General features: G+C 41.0%; 1 protein-coding gene across 1 annotated transcript; it reads right to left on the bottom strand.

The window, feature by feature from the left end:
* Positions 1–344: 344 nt before the first annotated feature.
* Positions 345–17276, bottom strand: map1b (microtubule-associated protein 1B). Its single transcript, XM_054612990.1, has 8 exons — positions 17093–17276; positions 15070–15171; positions 9114–9196; positions 8159–8299; positions 3727–7772; positions 1415–2574; positions 1066–1304; positions 345–500 (listed from the first exon to the last, which is right to left on the bottom strand). Exons 1-8 carry the CDS (start codon positions 17274–17276, stop codon positions 345–347), a joined length of 6111 nt encoding a protein of 2036 aa, XP_054468965.1.
* Between the last annotated feature and the right edge of the window lie 4496 nt (positions 17277–21772).

Here is a 21772-nt window from a genome sequence, read left to right as displayed (position 1 = left end):
TGTAAGAGTAAGCTTAATGGACAATCATGACTTGGCAGTTTTTTGGGATTCTGATCTCCCAGCACGATCCAGTTATACTTAAAAATCCCCTTGAGGATGTCATAGATGTCTAACTTTACAGTATGTAGGAAACATTGTCCTTTGGATGGAGCCCCTCAAAGCAAATTTTTATTAGTGTTAGTCCTCATGGAGATATTTTTTTTTCAGGGTTCGGTACACAAGAAGTAGCATTTTAGAATATAAGTGTTTAAGTGTCTGCTTAGGTTTTATGCTACATGGATTTGTTTTCTTCCTTAAATAATCATTATCAGTCAGTAGGCCTGCTGTTTTCTTGCTGAGCAGGCCTACATTTCTATCTTACAAGCGGGGAAAGACTCATCCTGCATGACAACAGTGCTGCTGCTGGCCAGGACCATGATGTTGAGCTCCTGCTGCTTGTCGTGGGTCTCCTGGTACCACTCCCTCATCACATCAGTGTCATGGGTGGGGATCATAGTGACCTGAAACCAGAGAGAAGGGGGGGTTTCTAAGTTCAAGCATTCAGAGAATTCAATAATCATCCTTACTGTACAACCAAAACATGTCTTTGTCTTTCTGTCTCTTCCCATTTGATGTTTGCATGCAGAGTTCAGTAGTATTACTAGCAGGGATTTATCAGAGATATTAAAATATCCAATGTTTTGTACGTCAGTCTTTTAAATCATTGGTAAGAAAATGATTTGAAGCTGGTTTATTCCAATTTATGTTTTTCATTTACCCCTACTCATATACTACGTTCTAATCTGTTTGCAAATGTGACGAACAAAGGACCAAAGAAGAAGCCAAAATTCAGCAATAAATCATAGTAAATGGGTTTATAACTAACAAATCTATTGAATATTGTATTTATACCTTCAAACCCATCTTGCAAAATGAAATTTTGGCGGGGGCATTACCAAATTAGGAGTAAGAAATCTCAAATTGAGGCTCAAAATTGTAACTTTACTGTGTACATGTCAAATAAAGCAAATATAAACAGCACTCCAGTTAGTTTTACAGTATCATATCAATCATTTAATTACTTACCTGCATATTGTTTCCCCACTGGGCCTTCCCTTCAAGCAGAGCATCAAGAACAGCCCTACTGGGCTCCTGAGCTGTCGGATCATTGCCACTGACCACATAGTAAGAAGAGCGCACCCGCTTAAAGAACTCAGCATCCACATTCTTGGCATTGCAGTGATTAGGGATGTAAACCAAATCCATGTACATAGGAGGACAGTTGGGCAGAGATGCCCCACCTGATACCTTTCCACTGCCAGTACCTGAAAGGGCAAAAAAAAGCACGCTATTTAAATAGTTCTCAAAATATATGAGCAAATTATGTAAAGTAGTAAAGTGATCTGAATTATGAAAACAAGAAAGTAGTACTTACCAGATGAGGCACTTTTTACACCTCTGGATGCAGAGGTATTAGTTGCATTTTTTGCATCTTTCCCTTCTCCGACAGTCTTCTTTGGAGACAAAGTCTTTGTGTCCTTTACTTTTGATAGAGCACTCTTCCTAGCTGGCGATGAAGACTTTTTAATGAGCTTTTTCTTCTTGGGCTTTTCTCCTCCTTCTGTATTAGCATTGTGGAGGTTTTCTTCAGCCTTAAGGGCCTCCGGGTCCACCATGCAGACATCATGGTGGCCTGAAGATGGAGCGGAGTCCCTGAGAGCGACTGGAGGAGGATCGGCATGCCTGTAGGTCAGCGTTCTGTCAGTCGGCAGAGTCTCAGAGTCATCTTCAGAGTCAATGTTAGCATCTGCTGTAATAGAGGGGCACTCCTCTGTCCCTGGTGGCACATCTGAATCCGTCTGGGAGGGGGCAGATTCACTGATGGATGTGGGCGGGGTCTCCTCACACTGCTTGGCGGAAAGCTTACCACCTGGAGGTGGGGGCCCTCCTCCTGACTTGGTAAGAGGCTTCTCCTCATCCATGGCATTCTCTTCATTGATGAAATATTCTATAGGGTTAGGGTTGATGAAAGACGGGGAAAGTTCTGTTTTAGGGTGACGATACTCACATGAAGTGACTAGACAGAGGTCGACATCTGTCTTAGATGGAGGAGAGGGGCTCTTCTTTGTGGAAAATTCTGGGTCCCTGGAGCCACAGGCAGAATTGTAATGACAAGGATCAGAGGAGAGAGGTAGATATGATGGAAAGGGAACTTTGGGGCTCACAGGGGATTGTGCCTCAAGTGTAGCATCCTCACATTTAAAGGGATTAGTCTCCTTTGCCGGGGAAAAGGTCTCTTTATTTGAAAAGGTACAAGGCGATGAAGGAGAAGCAGCTTTGGGAGGTGAGGGTGACTTGTCATATTTCTGCTGTGTGTCAGATTTATTAGAAATGCTCTCGGCGGATGGTGAAATTGGGCTGATTTTTTCTTGAGCCGGGGAGCCTCCTAGCACTGGGGATGGCTCATTGGATTGGGGGGAATGGGTGAGAGAGGATGCCTTTGGGGTGACCGGAGACTTATCTGTCTGGTCAGCCATGGTGTGTAGCATCTCTGTCATCTGGCATGGGGTTGTAACAGAGGGAGTTGACTGAGATGTGTCTGACGGGGTTGCAGAAGTGGCAAGGGCTGAATCGCTCTCCTCAAAAAGAAAAGGTTTTTCCACTGTAGAACTATGGTCTTCGCATGGTTTTCCATTTGCTCCATCCGAGGGAGAAGCAGCTTTGGGAGGTGAGGGTGACTTGTCATATTTCTGCTGTGTGTCAGATTTATTAGAAATGCTCTCAACAAATGGTGAAATTGGGCTGGTTTTTTCTTGAGCCGGGGAGCCTCCTAACACCGGGGATGGCTCATTGGATTGGGGGGAATGGGTGAGAGAGGATGCCTTTGGGGTGACCGGAGACTTATCGGTCTGGTCAGCCACGGTGTGTAACATCTCTGTCATCTGGCATGGGGTTGTAACAGAGGGAGTTGACTGAGATGTGTCTGACGGGGTTGCAGAAGTGGCAAGGGCTGAATCGCTCTCCTCAAAAAGAAAAGGTTTTTCCACTGTAGAACTATGGTCTTCGCAGGGTTTTCCATTTGCTCCATCCAAGGGAGAAGCAGCTTTGGGAGGTGAGGGTGACTTGTCATATTTCTGCTGTGTGTCAGATTTATTAGAAATGCTCTCAACAAATGGTGAAATTGGGCTGATTTTTTCTTGAGCTGGGGAGCCTCCTAACACCGGGGATGGCTCATTGGATTGGGGGGAATAGGTGAGAGAGGATGCCTTTGGGGTGACCGGAGACTTATCTGTCTGGTCAGCCACGGTGTGTAACATCTCTGTCATCTGGCATGGGGTTGTAACAGAGGGAGTTGACTGAGATGTGTCTGACGGGGTTGCAGAAGTGGCAAGGGCTGAATCGCTCTCCTCAAAAAGAAAAGGTTTTTCCACTGTAGAACTATGGTCTTCGCATGGTTTTCCATTTGCTCCATCCGAGGGAGAAGCAGCTTTGGGAGGTGAGGGTGACTTGTCATATTTCTGCTGTGTGTCAGATTTATTAGAAATGCTCTCGACGGATGGTGAAATTGGGCTGATTTTTTCTTGAGCCGGGGAGCCTCCTAGCACCGGGGATGGCTCATTGGATTGGGGGGAATAGGTGAGAGAGGATGCCTTTGGGGTGACCGGAGACTTATCTGTCTGGTCAGCCATGGTGTGTAGCATCTCTGTCATCTGGCATGGGGTTGTAACAGAGGGAGTTAACTGAGATGCGTCTGACGGGGTTGCAGAAGTGGCAAGGGCTGAATCGCTCTCCTCAAAAAGAAAAGGTTTTTCCACTGTAGAACTATGGTCTTCAAATGGTTTTCCATTTGCTCCATCCGAGGGGCTGTAGTCAACCTCAGTCGGGCCATTCTCTGTAGCACGTGAACTACCTCCCACGGACAGATGCTCTGGAGATTGCCTACTAAAGTCCAGGGCTAAGGAGTGGTCAGGGGACTCCTGGCCAAACTCTAACGACATGGTGGAGTGCTCTGGGGATTTTGTGTCCTGTGTTCTGCTTTTCGTCTTTGGTGAGATGTCTGGGGAGATAGACATGGGCCTCGGGCTATCTTCCTTGGATGGAGATCCCTCGGCTTCGTGGAAGGTGGTTGGGGTCTGAACCACTGATACAGACAAAGAGTCATCTACCTCTGTTGAGTGAGGAGAGCCTACCTCAGCATGAAGGGAGGGAGAGTCTGTGGTGGGTTCTGGGAAGGAGCTGGTGGCCAGAGAGGTGGTGGATGCTGAAGCTAAGTGTGAAAATGTGTCTTCTGCTACCACCTCATCCAGAGGGGTTTCTGACTTGTCTGATGTGGTACCCTCTGAAATGGACATTTTACTCTCTTCTTTGAAAGCTGTGAAAGGATTGGTGTCTAATTCTGGTTTGATCATTGGTGCTGAGGACGAGATTGAATCTCCATTTTTCTTCTCTTCTACACTGAAGGGTGACTTTTCCATCTTTGTTGGGGAATCAGGTCCAATTAAAGGTGAACATTTTGGAGAGAATATCCTCTCTACTGGGGATGAACTTTCTCTTTCCGGCTCATTAGACTCTGGAGTACCTCTATTGGAGGAATCCTCTTTATCACTTATGACCTCCACAATTATTGGACCCTGTGCTTCGTCTTCTGACACAGGTGGTAGAGCTCCTGCTTTTTCATCTACTGGTGACTGATAGTAAGGTGTGTGACCAGAGGACTGAGGTGAGTTAGTTTCCTCCAATGTCTTGTCATCTGGGCTGATGGAGGGATTAGCTGTCTCTTTGGCGCACCCTGCCATTGTCGTGGACAGTTCTATTGGGGCAGCAAACAGTAATGGGGAATCAAACTTGTCCTTGCGGTCCACTGAAGGAGAACGGACGAGTGGTGATGTTGCGGAAGTTGAACTGAGTCTAGCTGTGTCTGCGTCATGATTCTCACATGTCTCTTGAGCTGTGGCAAACCCTTCAGCTTTCCCAGCAGAGGGAAACCCCTTACATAACTTATCCTCTTCTAGTGATGAAGTTGGAGATATCGTGGAGGCGGAGTGGATGTAGTCCTGGCCTTCTGTGGCATCACTATGAGAGTGATCTGTCCCTGGCATATCTGGAAGTGGAGACAGCTTCTTACTGTCAAACTCTCCAGATGCTGATGTCACTAACCTGCCCATGTCCTGTAAAGGAGACCCATCATTGGGGATTTCATCACTCATCATGTCCCTAGGAGTCAACATCTCATCCATGGGAGTAGGCACACTGGAGATCTCAATGATGGACTGAGTGTTACCAGAGTTGACAGTGTAATCCTCAGGGGGTTCATCTCTGTTCTCATCATCAGAGGCTGCTGTGCTGTCAAAGCCAACAGGAAGCATTTCGTCATGGATGGATGCAGCTGGAGAAACAGGTGAGGACACTTTTGGTGAGGCTGATACAAACAGATTTTGTTTGTCTGTTTCTTCCACATTTACACTCTGACCTTCTACATTTTTGTTAGTTACATCATCGTTGTCTTCAACACTAGCTCCTGGTTTGACGTCATCATTTCTGTCTTGGTGTTCATCTTCACTAGGAACAAGCTCAACTTTATCTTGTTCCACTCTCTGTGGTTCATAAACTTCTTCTATCTCTGCCTTATCTTCATAATCTCCTCCCTCATATGTCTCCTCCATGACAGTACCTTCATCTTCAAACTTCTCACTTACACTGCTGTTGAGTTTTCCTTTAGGAACTTGTTCTTCTGGAGTCACTCCATTGTCTCCTTCAACCTCTGTTGGGGTAATACCCTCATCCACAGACTCCAATGCCTCAGGTGACTCTTTGGTTTGTATTATTTCTTCACTGTGGATCATCACAGTCTCTTCTTCCTTCATTTGTGGCACAGTTGCGTCATCCTCCACTAAATCTTCAGCTTTAAGCTCCTCAAAGTCCTTAGTGAGGTCCTCTGGTGTGGACATCAGGGATCGTACTGCTTCTGGATCCTCTGCAACTGCAACTGCAACTGCAGCTACAGCTGCAGCAGCAGCTGCAGCAGCAGCTGCACTTGCTGCAAGTTTGCCACTGTCCAGCTTTGTCTCCTTCTTTGTCACCTTTGGCTTTCCTTTGTCTTTTAACTTTGATGGAGTTCCTGCATCTTTCTTTGAAGGACTTTCTTTTTTCAGGGGCTTTGGTTTTGGTGTTAGACTCTTTTCTTCACCCACAGCTGATGTCTTCTTTATGTCTTTAAAGGGCCTTTTGACATCTTTCTTTTGCTCTTTCTTTTCTTCCTTCTTCTCCTTCATAGGTGAGTCTCTTCTGATATCCTTTTTTATAACTTTCTTTGCCTCCTCTCTCTTTACTTTTTCATCCTTTTTAACTTCATGTTTGGGTGTATCTTCTTTCTTTGCTACTTCTTTTTTCACATCCTTTTTCTTTTCCACAGGCACTTTGACCTCCTTTTTGGGTTTTATGTCAGACTTCTTTTTTTCTGGAGTTTCATTTGCAGCTGTTAGCTCTGCCTTTGCTTTTGATTCTTTCTCGGGTGCCTTTGCCTTTTCCTTTTTCAGGGGGGCCTTTTCTTTTTTCTCAGTCTTCTGTGTTTTTTCATGAGACAACTCTGCATCTGCCTTTGCCTTTTCTTCTTCCTTTGAATCCTTTCTGAAGCTTCTGCTTGGTGATGGCTTTGGGGTAGATTTAAGGCTCTCTTTGCTGTCTGTTCTGTGTTTCATCTTAGCTTGCTTTAGTGTTGTCGTTGCCGGCATATTTGAAGACATCGCTTTCTGAGTGACAACTGGCTGTTTCAGGAAGTCCAAGTGCTTTAGCTTTTCTAAACCTTCAAAGACGTGATGCTGGGTGGCATTTCCAGGAAAGAGAACACGCACAACCTTATCTGAGGGATTTGCAGGGTGCCACACAATGAGCGAAGAGATAGAAGTCAAGTAAGAGACGGGGAACTCAGATTCTTTTCCGTTTGGCAGCAGAATGGAGGCTGTGTCTTTTTCACTTCCTGTCCACTGCTTCATAAAGTGCTGCATCTCCTTGCTGTTCCTTGATGGATTGAGCACATACATCTCAAGCTTCCCAACGCCCATTTTCTGAAAAAGTATAAGTGGTTCGATAGCGTTTCCAACAGGCCTTTGCAGAGGCTCTAACCTCAAATTTAGCTTGGTGAGGAACTGCTGAGTGAACGCTGCCTCCTCAACATTCTTCCGCACTCTGTAATTAGGTTCTGGGTTATCCAGGTTTTCCGGAAAATTCACAAACACAACGCCAATATCTGGAGAAATCATGTTTTTCACCCAGTCACTGTTAGCCGTCGAACCCTGTGACTGTTCCTCCTCAAGCTCTGAAACCTTCCTCTGCAGCATGCTATTGATGCCTGGCAGGTTGTCGTCACCAATGTGGGTCATGAGGATGGAGTCCACGCGGTCCAGATGTCTCACCAGCTTCCAGAAGCAGGACTTCCTGTCTGAGCCACCGTTAATGAGCATGTTGAAGCCGTTGACAGCAAAGAGAGCAGAGTCCCCGCTACCAGCAGGGAAAATGTAGCAGCATGGTTTGGAGAGTTTCAAGAATCCACCTGAGGTTGGTGGTTCTAACATGTCAAAAGGAGATGGGATCTCTACTGATTCAGATAAATACTCTGTGAACTCTGAGAGGCCCTCCATTTCAGGGAGTATGGGAGTCGAGTTTAGTTTCATGTAAATGAAATCCTGCAGGTTGTGTTTGTCCAAGTTGGAGTTTTTCCATTCGCCTTGTTCAGGGCAGGACAGTGTGAGGTTGGCTTTGTTTGCCGGGTTAATGGTGCTGAGCAATTCACCAATCTGTGCATGAGAAAGATGTATTTACTTTAATTTTTAATATGTCAGAGTCTGTAATAAAATGAGTAGAGCTTTGCAATAACATATTCAGTGTATATGTGTTTATGTACATATCTGTATGTATGTATGTTAAGTTTTAAGACTATAATTCAATACAAGAATGAGAGGTTTTAGGGAAAGCAACCACCATGCATTCATTGAAATGGTGTTACTGACAAAAATTTATAATTTTCTTATTCTCTAAAAAGACTGGGGAAGCCATCCATTAATGTAATAAATCAAAATGCCAAAACTTAAAACAACATGTGTATGAACATGGGGAAAACTATCATTTAACATTGTCAAAGATCAAATTTTGGTGTATAAAATAAATCATCTTGCCAGCTCACCTCTTGGTCAGTGAATATGTCTATGAATTTGAAGAAAGAGAAAGATCCGGACTGAAGAATCAGCTCCCCGCTGTTTTCAGAGCATTGCCCTGAGAGTACCAGAAGCTTGTGTCTAGCAGTGTCCGAGATCATCAAACGAACCTTTAAAAATTAAAAGAAGAAAATGACTTGATAGCGCACTGCTGACTTTGGTTGAAAGTAAATGGAAAATAAGTGAAAGCAACTTTATTTATTGCAAATGCTTATGAAAGACAAACAGTACTACACAAAAATAAAATTAGTGGCAACAGAGACAGAAAATCCAAAGCCCTGCAGCAATTAGCTTGATGATCTAGTCCATTAGCTAATTAGCTGACGTTTCTTTTCATCCGTCTATCTCTTGCCTTTTCCCCTCTTTCTGTTGGTCTTTTATTTTTCTACTTCAGCAACATCAGCTTTGGCGACTGGCCAGGTCAAGCCTGCTGTGCTGTGAGACATTATTAATGCACAGTTTGACTGCAGACATGGTTTGGGGGTGGAGGCAAAGCTGAAAAGGAGCAATGACACAGGAGAAAATCTTGGGTCATCTGTGCTCCTGACACTCCTATGTCTTTCTTGTCAACAAAATGTAGTAAAAGCCTTAAAGCAATGACAGAAGTTAAGGCTGCAATTGTTATTTTAGCAGTAAACAAGGCATTAGTCTTGTCCTCTGATATCCTAATTGCTTTTGCATTACAGTCAACAGCAACGAACAGCAGTTCCTATTAAGAGGGTATATAATTGACCAAACATGGGTGATAGTCAAGGTTGAAGAATAATCCTTTTCTAGCTGTAATTGCTTTGTCAATGTTCCATTATTTAATGTATTTGTGAATTATCCCTCCTTGATAGGAGGATGGGCGATTAAATGCAATGTAATAGTTACAGAATATGTAAGAGGTTTTAATAATTGAACAAAAATTGCAGCTAATTTTACCTCGGTACAGACTGCTTCATCTGAAGGGTTGATAAGCACCACTGTCTCCAGGACATTGCTTTTATGGTGAAGAATTCTCTGCCCTGCAAAACAAAATGGAAAATAGTAAGAGAAGAAAAAAAAATCACAAGAGAGGTTTTTAATTAACTATCACTTAAGGGAAAAAAAACAAATATTTACATTACATATGCATATTACATTTGCTTAGACAATTACTCAAATGATTAAATGATTTTCAAAATAGTTGTCAATTACTTTTCTGGCCATCGACTAATAAGTGTACTAATCAAACAACTAATCCTCAATTAATAATCGACTATACTTGAGTTTGGACAATCAATACAGACAAGACACAATGATTACTCGTTCAGACCCATTCATTGTAGGTTCTCTTTGTATATATGGGGACTAAATATGGTTCAGTCTATCACAATTTACCATTAGTAGCATTTCGCCCTCATTAGACAGAGGTGTTACAAAGAAAACAACAGTCGGGTGTGACAGGCTCATAATCAATCATCATATTTTTGGATGATTGATTATGATGCTGATTGATTATGATGCTGATTGATTATGATGCTGCAGTGTGTCTGTGTGTATTTGGAGGTTTTCCTTTGGTCCAGCTGACAACATCATATGTCATCTTAACACATTACATTACATTACATTACAGTCATTTAGCAGACGCTTTTATCCAAAGCGACTTACAATCAGTAGTATATTACATATCATTCACCCATTCACACACTGATGACAGGCTTCAGTCCCTCAATCTGTATTTGTTTCTTCTCCTTGTTATCTAATTTATTTTAGAATACATGAATCAATGAATTCCCCAACAGCCAACTGACAAAAGACTGGTTTTATTGATTTTAATTAAGCTAATTTTCTGCTGGTAAAAATCAAAGGGAATGCTGTCGCTAACAATCTGCGAATACGACAAAGAAGAATATGTTCCCTTTTCAGAGGTCAGTGAGGTGTTCAGATGAAAATTCAGACATGAACCTGCAGCAGCTATATGGCTGCTGGGCCGATTCCTCTATATCTATTTCATATAGCAGATTCTCACTTTGGAGCACAGAGATGTTAACCCTGTCACTGCCTCCCAGAGGGCTGTCACTCCATATGGAAAAACTCTTCCATTCAGTGAATGAAAGATGCTAGAGTTATTGAGTATTTCCCCACCAACCAACCCTTTAGCAGTTGTGGTATTGCATTCAATTTGTTTAATGGAGTTAGTTGCCTGAAGGGAATACTATTCCTAATGGGCCTTTGATTGAGTTTTCATAAAAATTCAGTATCATGGCAGATGCTTAAATGACAAAGACAACATCACCTTTTTCTGCTTTCTTTGGGAGAGGGGAGTGGGGTGTTTGCTATTATTTTCTGCAGGTATTGCATTCAAATATATTGGTGTGTGTATGTGTAATATTTTAATTAAATGTAAATAATACCCTATTAAACTAAAGGTTAATTCACATAAAAGAACAATACAATACAAATACAGGTGCCAGAAGACACCTGAGGGTATTAAATGGCGGTTGATATTTTTGTTAGCTAGACAATTCAAGCATTTTGCCTCACGGGGGAAAAAAAACATACGGTAAGATATTATTAAGGTTTTTTTTTTTTTTTGCAGAGACGGAGCTGGCTACAATTTTTAATGGTTTTATTTCAGATCTGATATTTGCTATTTTATTTTATGTCCATTCAGAACATCTGTCATGAAGATACTGTTTGCGATATATTTGAAAACCAAATGCCACCAAAATGTCATGTCTGGATCTTTAATCCTTTGCATTTGCATTTTATTGCCAGTCTGAAGCAGAGATTTGTGTCAGTCTACTACTTCCATCATCACAATCCCAGTTGACTCCGGGGGAAACCAGCTTCGCTCAGCTTTGTTCTGAAGAGAGAGCAGTCTTAAACTGATGACTGAAGAACAAGTGACTTAGGAAACAGTTTTCAGTGGTGTGTGAAATGAGAGATCAATCAATCATGGATCTCTTTCCTTCATCCTGTCGTGCTACTATACACAAGCCATTGCCAATGTAATAGAAAAGCATTTTTCTTTGTTCGTCACACTGTGGATGACGCCCAGTTTACCGGCATTTTATGTGATGAAACAGAAAATACAGTAGTCTGTTAAGAGCACAAGGGAGTCACCAGCACTGCCACCATCGAGCTGCCAAATTGCCGGGTGTCTAGACCAACTCATCAAAAAATGACAGATTGTGCATTGGGGCTTGCCTGACCCTGACAATTACCTTGATCGATATAAAAATACTTAATGCCCAGTGCATCTCCCTCTCAGCGGGAGGCGAGGTAATGTGACATGCATCGCTGAGCATTTTCCTTTCTGGCTGAATAGAAAGAGCAAGACTGGTATAGCCCGTCTGCCGCAGAATGAACCAGACAGGGGAACATCAATGTGGATGGCACCTCACCAAAAATAGATCAGTGGAACAACTAAATTCAGTGTCTCCTCCTTTTCGCTTCAAAAAAAGACCTCACACATAAGGATTTAGAATGCATCTCCTCAGATGGCTGCCCTGTATGTGTCAGCACCTTTCTCCTTCCAGTCGTTTCCTTTTCCACCGCAACAGAATAATTGACCATGTGACTTCCAGCAGCAAAGACGGGGGCTCCCCTGAGCACAGTTTTCAATGTCACTTGTTCCCGTGCCCCCACACTACTGGATTATAACGGGAACTGGTGTATGCAATATGTCTGGGCATGGAGCTAATGGCAAGGCCACTGCTGTTAAGCTGACTCACGGAGCAGTCGATGACTTTTGCTGTAGTATTGATGCCTCTAAATAACATTTTGTTCTGTAGCAACAAGCTCGTCAATACAAATTCTAATCATTATTTCTCAATGTTATGTCTTCCCACCACTGATTTCTTTCCCAATTTTTCCAGCTATGAATATGCGGCTTGATAGGTCAATGTCTGGTCAATCTATCTGATGATTTACTGCTAGGGCCAGTCAGGCTTAATGGTTTAATAAGAGTCGAGAGAACACAGGATTATATTTGTGAAAAATATAATAGAATATAATCTTAATCTCAAACAAATTCATTCATGACAGTCTAAACAATTCTTAATTACTATTGATCATAAACTGCAACGTTGTCTTCAACAATCTCATGAGGAGGATCTTGAGTGGATTTGCAGTTTAGAGAGAGCCTTTTTAGGCATCAGTGCTGTCTTCATTAAAGGCAGAGAGCTGGGAAATCTATGCGTCACCAGAAGTATCATATATCCATCAGGGCGACACGAAAAAAGGGACACTGTCTTGCCCCTTTTTTCCTGCCTTCTCCTCCTCCTCACTGTGGGGTTCAGGCTTCCTGTGCACTAATGCAGTGTGATGGATGGCATATCATCTGTCAGGCAGACCGATAATTACATTCATCCCCCTCCGCCCAATACCACCTGCAGGTTTGTGTTTTCCTGTAAGCACTGAGCCCTGAGCAATAAAACGTTGTTCTCTTTTACACAGCTAATATGAAATTATACCTATCATAAAGTCAGATGCTCAGCTTCCTAATCAACCAATATTTATCCTGCAAAATGCACTTAATGTTATTGAGTTCGAAATTTTATATATTATAATATGCTTGTTTGCTTTCCTGGCGAGAGTTTGATGAGAAGATGGATACCATACTCTTATATCTTTCCAGTATTTATACTGCTGCAGCCAGCAGCCGCTTAGCTTAGCTTAGCATAACGACTGGAAACAGGGAGAAAAAGCTATCCTGGCTCTGTCCAAAGGTAACAAGATCTGCCTATCCACAAGGAGCAGTAACTATACTACTTAATGTATACACGTTGGGAAGTTACTGCTCATAGGTGGTTAATACTGTGGCACATGTGTCATTGTTCTTGTACAGATTAAATAAACAAGGTTTTATGTGGTCGATTAGTGCAATTTGGAGATGCTGACAGTCGGATTTGGTTACCTTTTGTCTTTATGTTATGCTAAGCTAAGCAGCTGATGGATATGAGAGTGATACATTCATTGACCTTTCATCTAACTCTCAGGGAAGAAATAAAATAAGTGTATACCCAAATGTTGAAGTATTGCTTTCCAGCGTTTTATTTTGTGTTTCACACAGTGACGCAACAGTTTAAATTCAAAATATTCTTCTATGAATTAAAAGAAAACAACATAATTAGGCCGGGAGACTGTCCTTGATAAACTTGAAAGCCCTGTGAATGTTTCTAGGAAGCCCCTCATAAAGCAGTCCATGTATTAAAAGTTCAAAAGACAATGGAAATCCTTCCCATGAGAAACAGACTTGGCAAAAAGAGAATATAATAGAATATAAGAGAATAATATTATTCCAGTTTCAGTGCTTATGCAGCGTTACATCTAATAGGCTTTATTAATTCACTAAGTAATATCTATCTCCACCCAACGTTTTTTTCCTTCCTACCTTATCCCCCTCCTCCATTTCTCCCTTGTTTGCTTCTCTCTCATCTTCTTTCTCTTCACAGCCAGTCCCCTCCCTTCTTTATTTTCATGGACAGACACTTACCACTGGGGATTCACTGCTAATTACTCCCAAATCAACTGCACATCTAGAACTGCGTTGCAAGGCAACAGCACTCATGAAGCAGGAGGATGGAGGATGGGGAAATGGTGAAAACAAGGCTGGATGAAAGTGAATGGGAGTCTTTTTAAATACTAGATATACATCTCCATGTTTTACCTCCCTTTCAATGTATTGTATTTCCCCTCTGTTAGCTCAATTCTGCGATTTGATATAACTGCATTAAAATAAATCACCTGATTTAGTCTGCAGCAGCAGTTGTTGGCTTGATTCATCTATTGTGAAGTATGAAGCCCTGCTGGTCATATCCAATATGGAGCAATGCCAAGCAGAGGCCTGAACTGCTGCTGGTTGTCAAGGCCATACTGCCCACTGACAGACCACATGTCCTAACCCACTGGATCGCTTCCATCTTTGTAGAACCTCTCCCTCACCTTGCAAATAATATCAACACCATGCAACAAAATGCTGAGAGGGCATTTCGAGGGAAAGGTCATAAAACCCCTCTGCTTAGTGTAGTGCATGAAAATTAAAGCCGACTGTGTACGCTGATGAAAAGTGCAGAGATGAAATGTAACCAAGTATATTTACTCAAATACTTATGTGCAATTCTGAGGTAATTTTACTTCACTTGAGTATTTCCATTTTCTGATTCTGCTTTACATTGTAGTTTTCACTCCAGCAGCTGTAGATACTTTTAACTTTATGCATATTTTTCATGCAAAACTGTGCAGATTTTCAAACAATAATCCTTGTTTGGTAAAAGATATCTTCCTCTTATGAAGTAATTTAAATCTTTCATTTCAGTTTTCTTTTTCTTTCAGCAGTGAAAAAGATCTAGTGGGAATATTTCAACTAATATCAAAAAATGTTAACGTCACATTTTCTTTTATAGAACAAACTGCATACTGTATTGACATGTTTGAAGATACGGTTATCATTTATAAAAGAAATTTTTTTTAAACATTGCATATCTTTTAAACATTTAAATTAAATGTTTAAAAGATTAGGTTTTATTGATTACATTTTCAACAGAAAAGTCTTTATAAATTCTGAGGTTTTGCATCTCTTTAATATAGTACATAAAATCATATCAACCAACTCCAACAAAATTCTGCTCATGTATCATACATCAACAATAATGATCCTATAGTGTATATAACATATTCTACTTAAAAGATATGCTTACTTTGGATATCAATACCTATATACTTTTACTTAACTAATGCATTTTTTTGTCTGAACATTTGATTTATTGATTGCTGTTGGGGTGTTAAAAGATTTTCAACAAATATAACAAAAAAAGGTTTTTGAAGAAGATTACCAACCCCAGTTTTAAAGCATAATCAGACTGCTAATATGAAATTATCAGTGAAAAAGATCTCTAATTTCGCAGTTTACCTCTGACATCTGCAGAGAAACGAGCGGAGTGTCGGGAGACAAACAGCTTGAGTTCCTGGTCCAGGTTGCAGTCGATAAGGTTGGTGTCCCATGAGCGGATACCTGCAAGAATAAAATAATGAAATAAAAATCAACAAGAGAATAAAAAAGAGCAAGGAGAACAAAGGACGCCAGCGAAGAAAAACGTATGTTAGCTCGACTGTATGAAAATGAATCAATGCTCACAGCAGACAAAACACCGAGGAACTTGGCAACAAGTCTAACAAATGTGCAAAGTCTCACCCACACCCACACATTTATCTCACTCATCCTTTGCCTCCAGTTCATTGGAAAATCTTAGAGGGAACATGTATAGACTTGTTACTGGTTTGGCAAGAGAAAATAAATCTATAATAGGAAATATCCATGGGCCTGTCTGTGTTGTGCCATAGGCCAGATGCACTGGTAATCTCGGCTGAGCTGAGTCATGGTGGTATCATCCTCTACTCATGATCATGCCGAGTAAAGGCCTAATGAAGGCCTCTGTGTAGGCCTAAACTGGGATAAAGGGTGTGGCACTAATATGAGAAAACTGATTGACTAACATGAGCAACAGTGATGAGGATGGTAAAATGTAATTTTACAAGACTAATGTCAATACATGTTAATACAAAATACATTGAAAGAATGTAGCCTATTAATAAAATAAAATCGTTTTTCAAGAATAAAAGAAAATCCTTAAAAGTGCTCAGAAAAAAATCTAAAAGTCCCCAAACTCAATCTTCACAGTCACAAGATTGTGTGGTACAACCAAAAGCTCCAGAACAGCTGGTGAAGGACCTTGTGTTTAGATTTTTACAAGGTCAAAAGTAAACTTTTGGTCTTAAGATGTGACACGGCAAGTACCAACATAATATTATATTGAATTAACATAATAGAAAACTAAACTGTGAATCCAACAGGTTAAACTGTAGATCATGGGGGATCCTAAATATGAGGTGAGACCCAGAAGTAACAACATTTCCTTTTATTCTCTCCTCCTACAGTAACTGCGCCATATTCTCCTCTTCCTTCTCCTCTCTCACACAAACAGTGCATTCAGTCCAGAAAAAGGCAGACAAACTACAGCAGCTGTGGCTTTTCTAAAACGCCCTGCTCCGTTTGAAAATCGGTCCTTGTGGCTTTCCGTAGGGACCGCAGTGCGGACCGAGCCACGCCCACAAACCGGTAAAGGGATGAGAGAGCTGGATGCGGGATGATGATGCTGATGATGATGATGGAGAGATGTTCCCACGGGATGAGAGGGGGGATAAATCTAATATTATCCCGTTGTTATAGCCAAGAGGTCATTTCAGCCTCAAAACAACAGAGAGTTTTATCAGCAGAGCTCTCTGCCACCACAACACGAGCAGAGAGAATGATGCTGCTATAAACCCCTGTTGTCTGGAATCGGATGCGTGGGACCCTCAGCTCAACCTGAAACAAAAGCCTGACACACCTGAATAAAGCTCTGGCAAGGTGCACTGCAGAACCGTAGCCGCACTGGAGCCAAAGAAATGCGATATGCTGCATTATTGACGCATAGTCCAGATTTAATGCTGAATCACTGCTGCTAGCTTTATTAGAGGACTGGGCCCACGTGTGAGGATGACAACAATTGGGCCTACTGACAATAATATGATAATCATACTGAACTAACACGGTGGGTGGGTGGCGAAGAAGGGTATCTGTGGGTTTTAAAGATGTGAAGGGACAATATTTGTCTTCAGTTTATTGTGATTTTACTGGGAGGGGCTGTTCAATAACCCCCTGCAATAAACATCACCTCTAGTTTAAATATTGACCCAATAAACAAGGTTAAAATAATGTTAATGACTCATCAATATGAATAATCGCTCATGCGTAATGTGTCGCGCGTAAACAGGTGCATCTGCATCCAATATGACTTCTAGAGGCATAAGAAGAACTTCTACTCAAACATATCTGTTTAACTTCTCATGGAGATAAGTGGCTGGCCTACATCCATCAAATCCATCCTCCTTACCTTTCTCTATGTCCGCAATGGCACACTTCAGGTGATCCTCCGTAATGATCTCCCCGATAACCACCAGCAGATAAAATTTGCTGTCGTTGAAGTGCTGCGAGGGGCCGGAGGATGTCGGAGACGTCCCCGATTTGCTCTGAACGCCTAAAGTCTCCATTTCGGAGGATTCTACCAGGGTGGCCATCCTGTCTGTCTGTCTGTCTGTCTGTCTGTCTCTTATCTCCCGTACAAGCGCGCAAGATCCAAGCAGCACCAGCAGCCTCCTCCCTTTACGCGCCGCAGAGCACCGGAGTGGTCTCCAGACATACAAGTGGAGCCTTGATAGGAGTGGCCCTAGCCTTTTATACCAGCAGACATTGTGTCATATTCGGTAACCGGGGAGAGGAGAGGGCGCCGGGTTTTTCCTTTTTTTTTTCTTTTCTCTGCACACTCACTCCCCAGCTGATGTCATCCGCAACGAATCAAACGCCTCCGGAAGTCCCAGAGATTTGATGCTTTGTATGGAAGCCTTCATCATTGCTAGACTCCTTACTTGTTGTTACTCTTTACAGATGCAAGTTTGATGTGGTATGGAGTACTTTTTAACCATGTGCAAAATTGAAAAATAAAATCCAAAACGTTAAAAAATGTAAACACTTTCTTTTTTTTGAAAGACATCATTTAAAGATTTATCAAAGGCTTCATAGATTTCTCTGATGCTGACTTCCTCTGTTTTTAGCCCTGAACATACATCAAGGGGAGAAGAAGGCTTGTTAGACTGCCGACACAAGAATATCTCTTTCAACAAGATGTATCTGCATTTATTCTACATACAAAAACAAGAATGTTGACATATTCTTTTAAAATTGATCTTGTCCTCTGAAAAAAACAATCCGTAACATGCAATCTGTCTTTTACAAGTCCCCTCATTTCATGGATGTTCAATATTAAATAGCTGGAGTGCCCCTTATAGTGCTCTATTTTCATTGATGTTTCTTTTGTATTTAAGTTTTCTGTAAACATATTTCACAGAGTTATTGCTCCTGTGGATATGATCCCCAGAGGTTTATCATCTGTGTGCAACTGAATGCTCTGAGTGTGATGATTGCTTTGTTATACTGGCCACAAATGTTAAGAGGATCAGAGGTTTGGTCTAATTCTGGGTGATACTCTACCGTTTTGTACATGCAGTGAATTTATACAACTAAAATAAAGTAATAAAGTAATCAATAAAAAGCTGCGGTAGTCACATAAAGTAAAGGAAAAGATGAATGCCCTCATCAGAGTTCACAGAAGAGTAACAAGTCCAGAGATGACAGGAAATGGTCGGCACCGTCCCATTAAACCCCTGGGCCTAGAAATAAATCTATATTTTATATAATTTAATTTTAGTGTAAAAATAACTCAGACCAACATCGATGCCGCAAATATCCAACATGCTGTTCTGTCTTTATTCACATGCATAAAGGGCTAACCCCTACCAGTATCCTTCATAAGTAGAGATAAATGGTTTGATGTCTGATCACAGCATCCATCTGTGATCTCACTCAGATCGGTCCCTCACAGTCGAACAGGAAGTTTCAAGAGATTCACTTGAAAAAAAAAAAAAAAAAAAAAAAGTCTTTGATTTAAAGATTTAAAGCTTCCATCTAACCAAAACAAGTTCTAGTATGAAATAAATATCAAACCAGAGGGGGGTTAAATAGGAACAACTACAAATGAACAGCTACTGAAAAGAACAGAGATCAAAGGATTCCAGTCCGTCATATTTTAACAGAAAGGAAACAGCGTTTGTGTGTGTATGTATGTGTAGATGTTAAATGCAGTTGGCAGTGAATAATAAATTATTTTTTTTATCTGACGATGTAAACATAACAGATGCTTCCCAGGAGGATCATCTAAAGTAGCAGCTAGCAAATGAGGCTCTTTGTGAACGCAGACAGACTTCAGAACTGTAGCCGACTGTTGCAAGAACAAAGGTCACGAATTTGAAAGAGACAGCTCAGGATGCAGATACAAAAGGATGCACTAATGGACACACACACACACACACACACACACACACACACACACACACACACACACACACACACACACACACACACACACACACACACACACACACACACACACACACACACACACACTAATGCAAACCCTGATTTACCCCCCTGGCAAGCCACATTGATGTGATTCGGTCTCATAGATGGGGTCACTGCAGGTGCGTTATTGACTTTAACAAGGCCATCAGGACCAGTAGTCCACTCAGCAGTGTGTGAATATTTCAGGACCTTTGTTGCCCGGTGGCTGGGCTTGGCCATATTCTCCCAAGGCCATGGGAGGGCAAATCAAACATTCATCATACACAGCTGGGAAAGAAGGCAGCCATTACAAATACAACAGGCTGCCACCAAAAGTCTCCTAAGGATGGGATGAACATGCGTGTTGTTTTCGGGAGGAGGGTTGATGGATAAGATCGCTATAGGATTTTGCTTGCGCGCATGAATTTGTGTTCGTGTCCCTGTGTAGAGAGGCAGTTAAAAAATGAAAATGGAAGGATTTTAATAATTCAATAACCTCGAACCCTTGTGGGTCTTACAAAACATCAAATCCTGTGATGCCTCAGGTCACTTGTAAAAACAACACTGCATAATGTACTGGGTGAGTCTAGAAAACAAAGAGACAAAACATACGATGAGAAAAAAAGAAATGTAAAGACAACCTGTTTGGTTCAGACAAAATAATTTCAATAATTAGGGTATGTGTCTGTTACTGTTGTCCTTTTCATATCAAATCATTTCTGCAGCTTTATCTAACAATGCACTGGCTCTGTCCGAGCTCTCTTTGTTCTCTTTATGCTGCTCTGAAATTTCACATATCAAAGTGCTGCTCTCTGCACCCCTTTCAGCTAGCAAATGCTATCAAATTCAACATATAGTGACAGACTTTGGTAGGCAGGTTTTAAAATCCGATTAAAATTATTGAGTGTTATCAAAGTACAAATGCGGATTCTATTAGAGATATTCCCTTTGTTTCCTTTGTCTACTGGTCAGTGTCGCTTCTGTTCCGTTTGAAATGCCACTTATCGAAGTGACCAAGGTGACTTTGACTTGCTTTCTGTCAACTTTGGTTAGTGTTAATACGTTTGACCGCTCAATGTTATTGGCAGTTTGGCAGTCCTACTGTTGTGTTAGAAGTGTCACTGTTGAAATCTGTGGTGTTCCCCAAGGGTCAATTTAAGGCCCTCTTTTATTTTCAATAAGTCTTACCTACTAGAGTTACATGTGCCAGCAAATCTTTACCAATAGAGTCTGGTCACAGGGTAATAGCTGACTCCAACCTAATTTTTGACAACAAATTATTCAGGGTAGCAAAATCCGGTTAGGCTAGCGTTTTGTTAAATTGTACTGTTTTTTAATCTGTCCTGGTTTTATTTTTGTAATCCCCTCATTGTTTTATTATTTAATGTTTTTTTATAACCTTAAAGCTTTTTAAATTGATTCTAGCGTATTGTCCTGCTTACTGTTTGTTTTACTGGACTTGCTGTGAGTAATGCCAAAGATATCACTCAATTATGACAAATATCTGATATGACATTATTTGCTGGCATGGAAACAGCCATCTGCCCTGACTTCGCATGGGGCTGCAATTAAGACCTTATTGCCATGGTGAGAGAGTGGGTTTGTGGGCAAAACATCTTTTGACTGGCTGAATCTCGCTGGCTCCTCCTGTGCACAGTTGGCACATAATGTTCATAATGGCACATATGTGCATAACAATTATTAATTGTTGTATTAATTATGATATTTATGTAAGTTATACACTTTCATTTCTGTAAATCTTGACAGACCTTTAACATAGCAAGGAAAGCACAGTTGTAACTACAAACATGTCATTGAGGACATGTGAGTGCCAACATGCATAATACTAAGACCCTGCCGTGACACAGCCAACAAGCCCCATGTGTTTCACAAGTAAACTGGTCACCTTGAGCAAGGTTGATGTGCAATGCATGTTTTTTTTTTGTCAGATATCAAAAGAGTGTTTGAATTATGATGGTTAAACCCTCTAAATTATGTGTTATTCAATACAAACAAAAATAAAATAAAAGGTGGAGCAAATGACCAAAGGTACTAAAGTAACTTATTACTTAAGTACTATGTGATAATGGAAAGAAAAAACATTTCTATGCTTTATTGCTGCACTGCGAGAAGTACTACTTTTTCTTCACTACATTTATTATCTACATTGTAGATTAAGATTTAAAATAGTAAACACATTATCATCTTAGATTGAATAAAAAATATTCAATTTAATTTAGAATAAACTACCTAAATGTTGTACTGATGTTAATTGGTTAAAATTCAATTTTGACCAGCTACAATAATAGAGTGAGGCTAACATGTTAATGCACTTTTACTTTTGACTTAAGTACATTTTTCAGAATACGTTTTTGTCCTCTTACTTAAAGGTTCTCTTGATGATATTCAGAGCATTAACATAGCAACAAACAAAAAAAATGTTGTGTTCAAATATAAAGCAGTAGTGTCCTTTGTTTGAATTATAAATAGCCTACGAACAAAACATACAAAAAAGAGCAGTGAAGACGAGGTCTTGGATAATGTGATAACTGAAGAAATAAAATGTTTTCTGCAGTAGACACTGCATTAATTAATGAATAAAACAAACACAAGGACACAA

This window comes from Anoplopoma fimbria, chromosome 14 (assembly GCF_027596085.1).
Source record: "Anoplopoma fimbria isolate UVic2021 breed Golden Eagle Sablefish chromosome 14, Afim_UVic_2022, whole genome shotgun sequence".
Taxonomy (NCBI): Eukaryota; Metazoa; Chordata; class Actinopteri; order Perciformes; family Anoplopomatidae; genus Anoplopoma; species Anoplopoma fimbria.
The sequence above is the reverse complement of the archived record's forward strand: the minus strand, read 5'-3'. Positions and strand labels throughout refer to the sequence as shown.